This window comes from Chamaea fasciata, unplaced genomic scaffold (assembly GCF_029207755.1).
Source record: "Chamaea fasciata isolate MVZ Bird 193981 ecotype frontalis unplaced genomic scaffold, bChaFas1.0.hap1 SCAF_4, whole genome shotgun sequence".
Lineage (NCBI taxonomy): Eukaryota > Metazoa > Chordata > Aves > Passeriformes > Sylviidae > Chamaea > Chamaea fasciata.
In genome coordinates, this window is record NW_027094089.1 from 74,676,926 (window position 1) to 74,690,626 (window position 13,701).

The window sequence follows — 13,701 nt, forward strand, 5'->3', positions numbered from 1 at the left end:
CTTTTCACTCTCTGCCTTTCCCAGTTTTTGCTGCAGCTGGCAGGATGGGGCAAAGGGCAGAATAGCTCACATCTCACACCAGGTAATGCGTGGGAAGGGTGCTCTGTCAGTAGGTGTCATGGAATATCCTGAGTTGGAAATGACCTCTAAGGATCATCAAACCCATCTTCTGAGTAGTATGGGCATAGGAACTTCGAGGCTGGGTACAAACTAGTCCAAGCTGTTTAATCAGAGCTATGATGTTGCACAGGTTAACCAAAAGCTTTAAAAGAGTAGTGTTTTGTCTTGTTGTGTAGTTCTTGTGAATACCAGAAGGTGGCATAACTGGTTTTGGTAAAAGCATTCTGATTGCAAGAAATGTGCACAGTGCTGCTGCGCTGATTTTAAAGCTGTCAGTGAAATATTGATCTAAGGGAAGCTGGATCAGCTTAGACCTTAGCATTTAAAAGAGTTATTTAAAGGTATACCCATCTGCCTTGTTGGTTTGGGTTTTTTTTCAGCTGCGATACCCTTTTGTGCTGGTTTTTATAGGCGAAGTTTTTGAAGGTGGAAGTAGTTTACCTGAAAATGCAGGAGGGAAGACAGGGGTCATCCAGTATATGTGCAGTGAAATTCTTTCCTGAGCTGTTTTACAGAATCCCGGTTTCCCATGAACACATTTTTTAAATAGTTTGCTTTATCAATTTGCAAAATGAGACCAATTCCTGTTTATTTTAAGCTCTTTAGCAAGTTCTGTAAAATAGTAAATTATTGGTTTGGTGACATATAAATGCTAGTAATATTGCATAGTAGCACCTCTAACCACAGGCAGATTTTTAGGTGTACCAACATTGTTAGAAGCAGTATGTGAAAAGAGTGTGCAAAAAAGACCAATGAGCCTTTTAATGACAATCTATTTTCAGATAATATGTATCTTGTTCTAACTGGAAGCTTAGTCTTTGTGCAGTGTTGCCCTGCATTTATTGACAAGCTGATGTAAGAAGATGTTGTATACCGTCTCATTTGATGCTGTTCTTATTAGTCTGTCTCTGGGGCAGTCATCTCCACTACGGCGTTGATCAAAAAGCAGTTAAATACACTTTAAATGGAAGTATTGTTGCCATTCAGAGTTGTAGAGGGACTCCCTCTTGGAGCGACTGCAGTGGGCATGATGGGCAAAGTTTTGGTAGTGGAGTGTCAGTGCAGAGCTGCCCTGTGCCAGAGACAACTGGGGTTGATTTTACATTAAACCCCCTTTTGGTTAGAATACTTGTATTTATTGGTGTAGGACAACCCTGAAATGTCTGAAGGAATGAGATGCCTGGGTTTTTTTCTCTTTCCTTCAGCTCCCTCTGGTAGACAAAGCCCCGAATTACAACTACTTTACTTAAAACTATTTCAGAGAAGGGCTTGTCCCGGCTCAAAGTTATCATGGTTGCTTGGTGTTCTCTGTAGGCTTCAAAAAGATATTTCCAGCTGTAGAAGGGTACATTACTGCAGCTGCAGAAGGTGCTGAGAAACAGATATTTCCTGGTTTAGCTGACTCTTGCACTGTGTCTTCGTGCATCACAGCTGTGCAATGTTATTTCACCCCAAGGACCTCTACACCGTGCACCACCATCGATTTTTTTTTTCCTCTAACTTGAGAAATCTCTCCTGAGCCTGCTGTGATTCACTAGAGCAGCGCAGATTTAAACGATGTGACTGTTTTGCATAGGAGCCTAGAGTTATTTGGAGAATTTAGACCCGTTTTTTCCTGACCAAATGAAGTGGGTGGAATGAAGTGGTGCAGCTGGGCTGGTGGTGGCTGTCACTGGGCTAAGCCTCCCACCCACCTCTCTGCAGTCTTCTCCTCCTCTGACCTTCACTGATTTATTTTCAGCTGTGTGTTTCTGAAGGGGGGTTTGCCAGGTGAAGGGGTATGGCTGCATGTGCAACACTATAAAGATGTAGAAATCTGTCGGGAGTGTGTGGAGTTCTGGTAAATTGACCTGTAGAAGCTGCCGCATGGACACTGGTGAAAGCACTGAACTGCATTTTTGAATAAGCGTCAGATGTCTGAAGTTTTAGGAAAGAAAGGGTTATAATCAGAAGACTTTAAACTATTTGATTTAAATAGTTCATAGTTTTTAAAAATGCAAGTAAGATTGCCATTCTTCCATGGGCCTTTCTAAAATCAGCTTGTACTTTTCTTGCTATGTACAATTATTTTATGCAGAGCAGCATGTCCTCATTTGATCCTAAATTATCCAGATTGCCACTAAATAGGGGTATTGCAATTGCAGAGTTCCACTCTGCTAAGTGAATATCTTAAAAATTTAAATCTGCTTTTGGAAATGAATTAATAGCTTGCATATTTGCCCACCATAACAAATTTGAAATAACTAACTGGCTTCTTTCAAGTTTCCTAGGAAATGTGGAATTTTCCTTAAATTTATGTTCTCAGAGCTGCTTAAGATGAAAGCAGTTTGTAATTTTCTGCCTGTAATTTAATTATTACACAGGAGTTTTGACATTTAGTGATTTAGAACATGGTGGTGTATTTCAGAGAAATGGAGCCAGTTCATATGAAGAATTGTTTATGTGATCGTGTTTTTTTTGTCTTCTGGAAAAATCTAAATGTAAGCAAGGTATGCATTTTGAAAGTTGCAAGTGTTTTTTAAATGTTGATGACCACTAAGATGGGGCTAATTCTCTGGAATGAACACACTCACTAACTGTACAATGAAAATTTAGTACAATGCTTTTTCCTGCACTGCCTGTTCAGCCGTTCTGGTTTTGGTACCAATTTCACCTGTCCTCATGACATTTCTTTGAAATTATCTGTGGTCCTGAAATTCCTTTTCTAGTGTAGAGAAATTATACCTTTTTTTTTCCTCTCACTGAATGTGAGAAATTAACACTAGCAATAAACAATTAACATTAGTGACAAACTTGAAATTGAACTTTCTGCTGCTTAAGACTTTCACATGTCTCTGTGTGAAGGCAAGCTGAACTTTAAGGTCAAATTGGTATCTCGTAAAAATTAGTATCTAATATGCTTCAGAGTATCTGATGGCAGGTAATTAAATTGATTGCATCTGGGTGTCTGTTTTGTGATTCCTTGAAGGAATCCAGCCAGCTGCAGTGCAGTGGCCATGGGCAGCAAGGTGCCGCAGTTTCAAGTCACCTGGAGGAAGCATGTCTGCAGTTTTTATGGCTCCCCGGATGCACACAATAATTTCTGACAACCTGGACTTGAAGCATCAGTATCTTTCTTGAAACCTCTTCAATATCATTCTCTGTCTTCCTGAGGGGTTCTGACCCTTGGATAGAGGTGTCAGGAGTGTCCATAGTGGAGGTTTTGTGGGCTGTGGATTGGCAGCATCAGAGGTGACAATGCCGTAGGAATTCCTGTGTTCAGGAAAAGTTTGTGGTTTTGGCTTTTAATGAAACTGACTCATTACAGAAGCACACGGAAGCAGTGACCAAGGGCTTTGTTCTTGTCTTCCCACGCCTGCTCTTCTGCTCTTCTCAGCAGGGACACTTTCTGTAGGTGTGCAGCACCACAAAACACTCCAGGGGATAAAGATAGTAAGGTTTAGAGAATGCAAGAGGACTAACAGATTCCATGTAAATAATGCAAGAATGAAAGAAAAAACCTACAAACTTTAAGAATATTTCCAAGAAACTTTACCCAACACATGACTCCTGTAGTTTGTAGTTTGCTGTCTGTGGTGCAGAAAATACTGAAGCTGTTCATGGCTGGTGCTCAGTCCTGGTTTCTGTTCCATTACTAAATTGTTTAATATATTTGCCGCATTTGCGTCTGATGTGTAGATGTGTTTAGGCATACTAAAATACATACTAAATTAAATTAAGCAGCCAACAGACTATAACAGCTGTGGAGAAGTTGTTTAGAAATAAGTTCTTTGTAGTTCACAGTTTGACCTAATAAAAATAACTGTTGCTTTAGACAATTATCTTCAGCAGGGTCAGTCTGGCTGCTGTGACTGTGCATTCAGTTTTCTGTGTTGATTTATTAAATATAATCACCTGGAGAAGATAAGCCAAGTTCTCTGAATAAATTGATGCTAGTTCAAAAGCATTTGTTCTTAGTGGTGTGTTGTCAGTAGAGTACATTGACTTAGATCAAAAAGTTGGAAACCTTCATTAGCTCACTTTGGTTTACTTCCTACTAAGTGTTTCACGTGCTTGTTTTGCTGAATAACTTTTCCATAACAATAATTTACCCAAGCAAAGCTGATTTTTTTGAAAATATTATAACCTGTAACTTGTAATTAAGTTAACAGTGCATCTTGACAAATCTTACCTTAAATTTAGAAAAAATCTCTCTTCAAGAATGCACGCAAGGAAATGCAAGACATCCGTAAGTGGCATAAAATAAAGCCCACTTTCATGGAAAGAAACACATACATAAGAATATTTGACATATTTCTGAGATGGTGTGTAGTTACCAAATATACCTGAGACAGGCTTTAATATTTTAGTAAATGAGTGCTTTCAAATATTAGAAGTGTGAGTACTGCAGGGACTGAATTTAGACATTTCTTGTCTCCCTTTTTCTGGCAAGTTTTTGCAACCTGACCTAAGATTTAAGCAAAATTCTTTTACTTAAATAATTTTTAAAATAGTTGATTGTGAGCTTATAGAAAATGATGTGAGTTTTTTTGAATGTTTGCTCTTGCTGAATAATTTCAGAAGTTTCAAACTTAGAGTATCAGATTTTTTTTTCCATTTATGAATGATGCAAAGACCAGGGTTATGGACATTGGAGAATGTGTGAAATGGACAAACTTATTTCTCAACATGATTCCTTCTCAGCATCTTTGGTTTGCTGAGAACATACACTTACTTTGGTAGTCTCAAAATCATGTGAGAATTTGAATCTCTCCTATCTGTGTGGAAGGGAAGGGGAAGTGGCTGTGTCAGATGCATATAATAATGAGTATTTGTCAAATATATTTAGGAATAATGTATGTCTATATATAGTGTGCATTTTTATATGTGTATTCATGTACACACATGCTATATACACAATCCCATATATATATATATATATAGTATGCGTATATATATTTATGTATAATAATTTTCACTGAAGGGGTGCATCCTAAGATGTTACTGCAGCAATTTCCTCATTTATACAGGAAAAAGTGCTGAGTGAGTGGGTGGAAAACAGTAGCACTTCTTCTTGTACACATAGGACATGCCCTGACTGCTTAACTTAATATTTAAAGATTACGGGATTCTTTTTTTCCTATTTGAGAGAGGGCCCCACATATTGCTGTAGAGACAGGAACCTGCGCTGCTTGCAGTATTTTGACAGCAGAAGGGGTTGGCTGCAAACCCAGTTTATCTCACTGCTTTATGCTTTATTATTTATGATTGTTCCTTGAGCAGTCAGCCCAGCTTAAAAAAATTAAATATATTTGATAGTAACTACTTTGTAAGCATCTCTGATCCATTTATGAGGTCACATGCACCTTGATGTCTACAGTACAACTGCTTCTCAAAGCTGCTGTAACTTACATCTGGTGTCTAAAGGCTTTTCTTACCCCAATTACAAAAAAAAATTGAGACAACATAGCAGGTAGCAAGTCAAAGTACAGGCATAATTGTCAGAACCGTCTTTGGCAGTTTTAAGCAATTCCGTAATAAAATTTTAAAAATTAATGCCAAGAGTGTTTCTTAGTAAGATCTTTGTTTCAAGAAAAGTTGCCATTTCAGTAAAAGCATTGCCAGATGCATATTGCCAATCTTTTTCTGTACTTCAGTGTTTGGGGAATATTACAGTGTTGCTGTGAGAGGACTGCAAATGTGACTGCAGTGGTTTCCTTTGGATTCATCCTTAGGCAAAGGTTTGTTTTCCCTTCATATGAATTTTGGTGCCAATATTTTGATGATATATGGTCAAAGAAATTGTATTAATTAACTGACTCATATATAGGACAGCACTGTCAACACCATCTTTTAATTATTCTCTTCCAGTAATTGGAACAGCTGCAGTTTAATAGACTGAAAAGCCAGAGGTAGAGGCATGAGAGGCACCCATGTGAAGTGGAAAAAGCTGAATAAGGAAGCCAATTAAATTATCACACGTTCAGTTTTTTAGGGAACCTGTACAGAATTGTTACACATCCTTATTTTTTCTTCTTCAGTTTCTAGACTTGTGCCTTTGCAGCCATATTTAAATTGCTGAAATGATTTTGATATTGAAATGATTACTGCATTTGAGCTCCATGCCTTTGGAAATATTTTACTGGATTTTGAGGGTTCTGCTTTATTTTCTTCTGTATCAAAACACTTTCATGTAGTATAGGATTCATCAGCTCAGCAGGCTGGTGGTTTGAAGATATAGAAAAGATGAGAGCAATTCCTCCTTGTGTGAAACTGATCTTCTACCTTCAGTTTGAAGCAAGCTCTGCTAGTGCTAATATCGTAAACCAGGGATTTTATAATACAAAGAAATGTGCATTTTAAAATGGAAACATGCTTTTGTATCAATGAATTTTTAGAACACAGGTGTAGGGGAAAAGAATCTTTGAAGCTTGAATATGTTTACTGGTCTTACCACTACTACTTAAAGGTATTTTTCTTGTTGAGTCTGGCATCTTTTCTTATATAAACACTATATCAGTAGGAAATAGTGTGTGACACAAATATTAAGACCTTTTTGTTGTCTCCATGTCTACATGAAAATGGGAGATGTACATCATACTGTCACTGTAGCTTTGACTGTTTTTCTTTCTGGAAAGCTTAAGAAGCCTGAGGTTCTGGAAGTGAGAAGACTTTTCAGGTCATGCTAGAAAGGGTTTGGAGGACTTGCGAAAGTTGTGATATAACATAACCCTACTTTTCACCTAGTGCTTTCAGTTCCTCTGACTCCTAAGAGCTGGATAAAAGGAGAGAAGTAAGTAGCCTGTTAAAGTGGAACAGCAATTATTTTAAACACAGCAAATCACTTGACTGAGCAAGTATTTTTTTTCAGTTTTGTTTTTAACAGTTTAAGAACTGGGGAAAAAGAGTTAAACTTATTATCTGTGCAAAGTAGTGAAAATCCATCAATATCTCTAGAAGTTGACTTTTATTCTGCGTAGTTTTTGCACAAAAATTCAAGTGGCATTCAAAGGCTAAGAACATATAGTTTCAGACTAGTACAGTTTTATTTGTCTGGGCTCTGATACAGCTTTCTGCCTGTGCCTTTTTCTTGTTTTTTAACAGCTGTGAAAGTAAGTCTTATGGGAGATGTTTAAAAGTTTTGTTGGAAGTACAGATGCCCCAGAAATGTGAACAGTGGGCTGTAAGAGGACAATGTGTTGACATTTGGTATGTGCAACACAACATGGTAGCAGCTTAGCATTCAAGTTGCACAAAGGAAGGAAGAGGATATCCCCAGAAATGGAAGAGAGTCACAAGGACCGTGGTTTTAGCTACATTCCTGCTCTGAAGGTCAAGGAGAGCTTGCAGAAGAAAAGATGCTGTGATCAGTGCCCTGGCAAGGGGGGGCTCTGTATGTGATTCGGTTACGTGTTTGCTGAGTGTGGTGCTGTGTTGCCTGCTCTTCTCATCTGGGGCCAAATTTTTCTTGTCAGTCAATAGTAAATCAGGATGTAGGTGCAGGAATGGAGGAAGAGGGTTAGGAAATGCTTTTCCTCTCTTAACACAAGCACTTTCTAGTGTTCTCGTTGTGGGATCAGAGCTGCACTGCTGTTCAGCCCCAGTGAGTAGCTTCTGGCCTTGCTTAACATGTCAGGTCTGTAAAATGGCACCTTGGGATCTTACCTTTGGTGGCATTATTTACTTGTTTTCTTTTCATGCCACCTGTTCCCTTCCTTTATGGCCGAGTTTTGTGCCGAAGTTTGTGGTACTCTGTCAGTTACTTTCTGTGCTCAGTGCAGCTTTGGAAACACAGGCATGGAGGTAGTTGCTTAAACCCCAAACGCTTTCTCATCTTTTGTACGCAGAATAAAGCATGTGTGGGAGACTTGGACGAAAAGTAGAATATAACTTCAATAAAGTTATAAATAGGAGATACTTTAGTTTTGAAGGTGAACATGCTTGTGAGAAAACTACAGAAAACAAGCCCTTTGAATGGTCCCAAAATTATGTTTAATCTGTGCAGTTATCATGGGATTTTCAGCATTTAGGAGTTTTAAACTTAAAGCATGTCTCTGGTTTGTGTGCCAAGTTGGTATGTTTTCAGAGCACTTGTCTGGAAGTAACTTTTCTCAGCAAGGAGGATTCTGCACAGAGCTGTATATGTTGCTTTTGGCCCTCAGAATCCTTCATTAGAGGATGAGTGGCAAAGCTATGTAACATGAGAACAGAAAATGCATATTCAGTGGGTGCAATGCACTCCAGGAAATCAGTTTACTTTTCCCATATTTTTAAATGTACAGCTAAACTGTTTTCTTGAAATCTTAATTAAAGTACCAGAATTATATACTGAAATGTTCTATTGTGTTAGGAATAGTTCGTGTAAAGCATAAAATACATAATACTAGTATTTTCCTTGTGAGTATGCAACCAATCTGTGACTGTCAGGAAGAAAATGGGATTCGATTTATGTTTTTCTCCTTAGGTGCAGATAGGTGATTCATTTCTCACATGGTTGTTCTTTAGCAAGTGAGAAGCATTTCCCTATTTTTAGAGTACCTGGTACTGCTACTTTCTTCAATTCTGGATTTTGTACATGGGCTGTTCGGTGGACTAGGTTGTGCTGGACTTTGGGAGGGGATTTGGTTGGCAGTACTTGGAATTCCTGTACTTTCAAAAAAATGTTTACTGTTTATCTGCAAATGTTTTGTTTATGTTGTTTGTAGAGTAAGTGTAAAAGTAAGTGGGACCAGGAGCACACAAAGGAGAGCAGGTGTTTGAAGACTCATGTTGGCCTCTAGGGTGAATGATCTTGTTGGGGTCAAAAGTGGGAAGGAACTGATTTCTGTGCCTGCGTGGATTGACTTAAATGTCAGTCAATACTTGGGAATGACTTTGTGGCTTGAGTTGGATTTTATTTTACTGATCAAAAGGGTGTTTCAGGAGTTACTTCTGAAAAAAGGGTCCATTGAATGTCTTTAGCCTCATTCTTTTTTTTTTAAATTAGTCATGCTGCTCTAAATAAATAAAACATGTGAAAATCTTCTTGGGGGTGGCAGAGTAGTGAAACAGAGACTTTACAAGCAGTTACCAGTTGGTTGCACTGGCTGCACTCGGTCTGAGGAGGGGAGTAACTGCGTTTGCTTATTGTATTTTAAGAGATTCTTTCTGTATAATGGTGAATGTAACAGTAAAGTTGAGTGTATGAATGCAAAGTCGTGATTTTTTTTTTTAACTTTGTGATTATAATAGCTGCTATCTAGCATCTTTCGGTCTGATTTCACGACCTTCAGTGCCGAGCTGGCAGTGCAGATATAGTAGTCCGGTGTGTTGTGTGTGTGAGAGACTGGACACAGTACTGACCAAGTGTGTAGCCAAACGTGCCTGTTGGCATGTAAATACTTGAATTCTTTTGCTAAATTATGACTGTGCTAAAACTGCATAGGTGTTTTTGCAGGACTTGTGTTTCTTAATATATTGTCACAGCACGTAAACACTGTTGTCATACACAGAGGTGTCTGTTCAGCATCCCAGTAGCAGTTCCTGTGAAATTTGTTGCCTGAGTTAATGCTGCTCATTTGTAATTTGGAACTTGAGAGAAGTGGGAGAGAGGCCCTCAATTGTTTGTCCAAGGGGTGCATCTGGTTTTGAGTGAAGTTGTCCTGTGTTATTTTAATTCATTGCCTTTGGTTTTGTTAACAGCTTCAAATGTCCAAAATATTTTGTGCAAACGTTTTCAATGATGCTGATCAGCAGCAGCAATTATTCCCTGATGATTTCATCCCAAAATTGAATTTAACATTGTGAAAAACACTTTGTAACAGTGAAACTTAAGATGTTTCACTGTTACAAAAAACCTATCAGCGTTGTTAAATGTTACTAGAATAAACAAATTTATAGAAATAGCTCCTGGTTCAATTCTTTATTGCTAAGTAGCGTGACAGGGTGTTGGCTTTTTAATGAGAGGATTAAGCTGTCCTGATGAATAGAAAAATTGTCATGCTGTACAGATACTATTTTGAAATCTGTGGACTAAATATGTTAGTGTTGATTTGGTCTGCTGTGGCAAAACATTAGAGGTGATGTATTTTTTTCCCATAAGGTAATCAGTATAGCTGAATCTCTGCCCTCTTTTCCCTAGAAACCTGCTCTGCTTCTGCATAAAATGCTATTAAATTCCCCATTCCCTTTTTAATAGCTTGCCTCCCCTGCTCCCTGCTGCCGTCAGCCCCAGGAGGTCACCAAGCAGAGCCCTGAGTTGCGGAGTGGTCCCTGATGGGGACCTGCGTGACCATCTGCTTCGTCAGTTCTGGAGGCAATTTGGGAGCTGCTGGGGGGGCGTTGAGAATTAGATTGTTGATAGCGTTCCTACAAAGGCTGCTATTAACAGCCTGCTAGTCTCTGCTTCTCTGCTGCAGAAGACAGAGTGATATTTGTGTTCGCATATCATGTTGTAAAATGCATGAGATTTTGCTCTTCTTCCTTGGAAATGAGAATAGGAGAATGAGAGCATCCTGAACCAGAAGCTTTTAGAAGAGCATGCAGAAACCTGCAGCGATTTCTGCTATATTTTGTCTTCCTAGCTATGGATTAGAAGGACTGATTTTTGCAATGGGCTTTTTCCATAATGGCATTCTTGTATTGTTTGGTCAGAGCTTGCACAGGAGGAAAACAGGCTGCTGAATTTAGTCACTGATCTCTATTAGCCGTGGCCTAAGGCTATGCTGAGATTTATATCCCATTTGTATTGTTGCAGCTCAAAAGAAGAATGTTCAGAGGATGACAAGTGTATTCTGAGTAGGTATGTTGTTTCATTTTCATATGAAACCCATTTTTTTTTTCTGCTTCCATTGGTCAGAAATGAGGTTAATAGGGAGAGAATATAGTACAGTGCTGCAGTGTCCCTGTTAAGGTAGAACAATAGCATCAGAAACAGTTCTTTAAAAATTAGCTGCTTTTATTAAATAAAGCTGCATTATGCTGGTGTGCAGAGTGCAGTCTTTCCTTTTTTTTTCTAAACATATACTGCAGTCAGTGCTTCCCTAACGAGGTGGCACTATTGTTGAGTTAGAAGGAAAGAATCATCATATTGCTTTAGGGGACAGCAGGATTTAAAAGGAGATGCCTTACAGCCCTGTTTTACAGATTGGAAGCATCGGTTTAAGGGCATTGGCAGAATCATTTCCTTGTTCTTAGCAGCAGCCACTGCTGTGTCAGTAGTGTGTGGAATGGAAGTCCTAGTTGGTAGTCTGTTATGGAAACGCTGTTTACTGTTATTGTAGTACCGTGGTGACAACATGCCATTGAAATGGAAAACGAGCTCTCCTGCTATCTGGAAATTCCCAGTTCCTGTGCTTAAAACATCCAGGTCATCGCCACTTTCTCCAGCATACATGTAAGTGAGAGAAATGAGGATAATAAGGTGGGAATTCTTTTCGTGAGACTACCCTGTGGCAAAATACCCTGTTACATATTAAATGACATTGGCACTCAGAATTTTATTTTGTTTGCTATGTAGACCCCCTCCCTGATTTTATCCTGGATGTTTCATGATGGATGTCATGTCAAGTCTTTCCCTTTTTGTTGAAACATAGAGAAATTGTGCAGATTAAGCCCTATTCATAATGATACTGTGTATATTCATTTGAAAAGTTTTGTGGTGGTGTTAATTTGTAGAGCTGATCTTGAAATGACAAGCTTTGAGGCTGGCAGGCTTTCTGTATAGTGTATATGTGAACATTTTCTCCTCCTGACTATTTCATTTGGAAATTGAGCTTAAAATCACCTGCTGTATTGTACTGCACTTTTGTTCGTGTGAGTTCTCGTAGAGATGAAATCATCCTGCTTTGGTCTTGTTTTATTCTTTAAAGTCTTAGCCTTAATACAAATTGAATGTCTTAAAAAAAAGTTACAACGAAAGCTTAAAATATAAATTTGAATCATTCATATCTGAATAGTTGCATAGTTATACAGGTTGTCAGTGTAAAGTAGCTTCACAATATGCCTTTGTCTTGCCAAATCCTGATGCAGCTTTGTTCACCTTTTGTTGCTGTGAGTTCTGTGTTAGCATATGCAGGTGGCTTTTTTTCTCTTTTCTGAAATAAAACTCCTAAGCTCAAGGTACTAAATTCCTTCTGCCTTTAAGGAATCAGCTCTTCCAAAAGCAGGAAGAGTTGCTTTAAAAGGCACAGGTAGCAGTGTAGGTGACTTTTCTGTCTGGAAATTGCTGTAAAGGTTACTACTTTCCAATAGTATTCCAGCCTAATACCTGCAATATTAGTACTTTTAAGCTTGTATTGTCTACTTGCCAATCGGCTTTTGCTTCAGCAACAGTAGGTACATGCTGTAAGAGAGAGGTGCACAGGTCCTCTAAATGTATTTTTTTGTTGTTACTGAGCATGGCATTGTTACGGTGGGGCTGAAAGAATCCAGCGCCATGTGCATGGTCACTATTGTTCTCGGGCAGAAAGGCTGAGGGAACAAACCTGGCTGTACAAAACCTGTGCTGGGCACGCTCACATTTATGATAATTAATCTTATTACAAGATGTGGATGTGCTTCAGTCTTTTTGTGGGAAGCATCAAATATACTTAAGGCTACCAGAAGAGAAGCTATTTCCTATAAATTGCTACCTATTCCAAGTTGTTAAAAAATACGACTTAAATATAAGGAAAGTGTCTTGATGATAAGAGTTGTGAGACATTTGAACCTATTTCAGGGAAACAGTACCATTGTGTTTTTTCTTATGCTGTTTTTTTAAAACTGTAGTAGTCTTAAATGCAAGAAAAATCAGAACTAGCCCAGTCTGATCTCTCTGCTGCCGAAACGGAGCGTTTCTTTTGTGTGTCGCCTTTAAAGTGCTAATCTTAGCCCTGAGAATGCTCCAGCCTTTGTGATGGGGATCGTGTGGCTGATTATCTCAGTGTGTTGAAAGTATGAACAGGTTTAGTGATCATGTTTAAACTATATGATGCTGAGCTTATCTGGAGGATGAGAAATATGTGATCAGCAGCCTTAATCATCTCTTGATAATGAGTCAGTATATCTCAATGTTTTTGAAGACATTTTTTTATTGGCACAGAGACCTGATATTAGGAGGACTTGTATATCTAATGCTAAAATGATTCATATATTTTATTATAAAGAATGAGAAAGAATGCAAAATGGCACCTATTTGATTAGGCAATATAAATCAACTAAATAAAAAACCCCTTATGAATTAGGTTGACCTGTCAAATAGGTGATGGGATGAATTACCTTCATTGCAGAAAAAACAGTAAATTTGATACGGTTTCATATTACCTGATGTTTTTCATATTCGTATTTATAAGTTTTCTGTCGTAAGTAGTACTCTGCAGACTGGCAAAGGGCTTATATTTTGAGTAAAGGGTTGAGGAATAAGTGATATGTGGAATTGAACACATATTGATGTAAAATAAATGGCCATAAAACTCTAGAATTCACAGATGAACAAACACTTTGTTACTAAATATTTTGGAACTAGGGTATACAAAGGTGTGATTGAGCTTTTAATCCCTTTAGTACTTGGCATCTCAATCTTACAAAATAGAGGGTTTAGTGTAGTTTGGAATGCAAACTAGGAAGGTCTTAAAAGTGGGGTTT

General features: G+C 38.3%; 1 protein-coding gene across 12 annotated transcripts in view; it reads left to right on the plus strand.

Annotated features, from left to right (window-relative positions):
* Positions 1-13,701, plus strand: part of KLHL13 (kelch like family member 13) — a 78,761-nt gene that overhangs the window by 35,033 nt on the left and 30,027 nt on the right. The window contains exon 1 of one of the 12 annotated variants that reach the window (XM_066182053.1): positions 11,361-11,473. The exons of the other annotated variants lie outside the window; for them this stretch is intronic. Within the exon in view, the coding sequence (XP_066038150.1) occupies positions 11,376-11,473 (98 nt within the window). The 5' untranslated portion in view covers positions 11,361-11,375. Of the gene's footprint in view, positions 1-11,360; positions 11,474-13,701 lie in introns of those variants that run through there. 12 annotated transcript variants of the gene reach the window in all.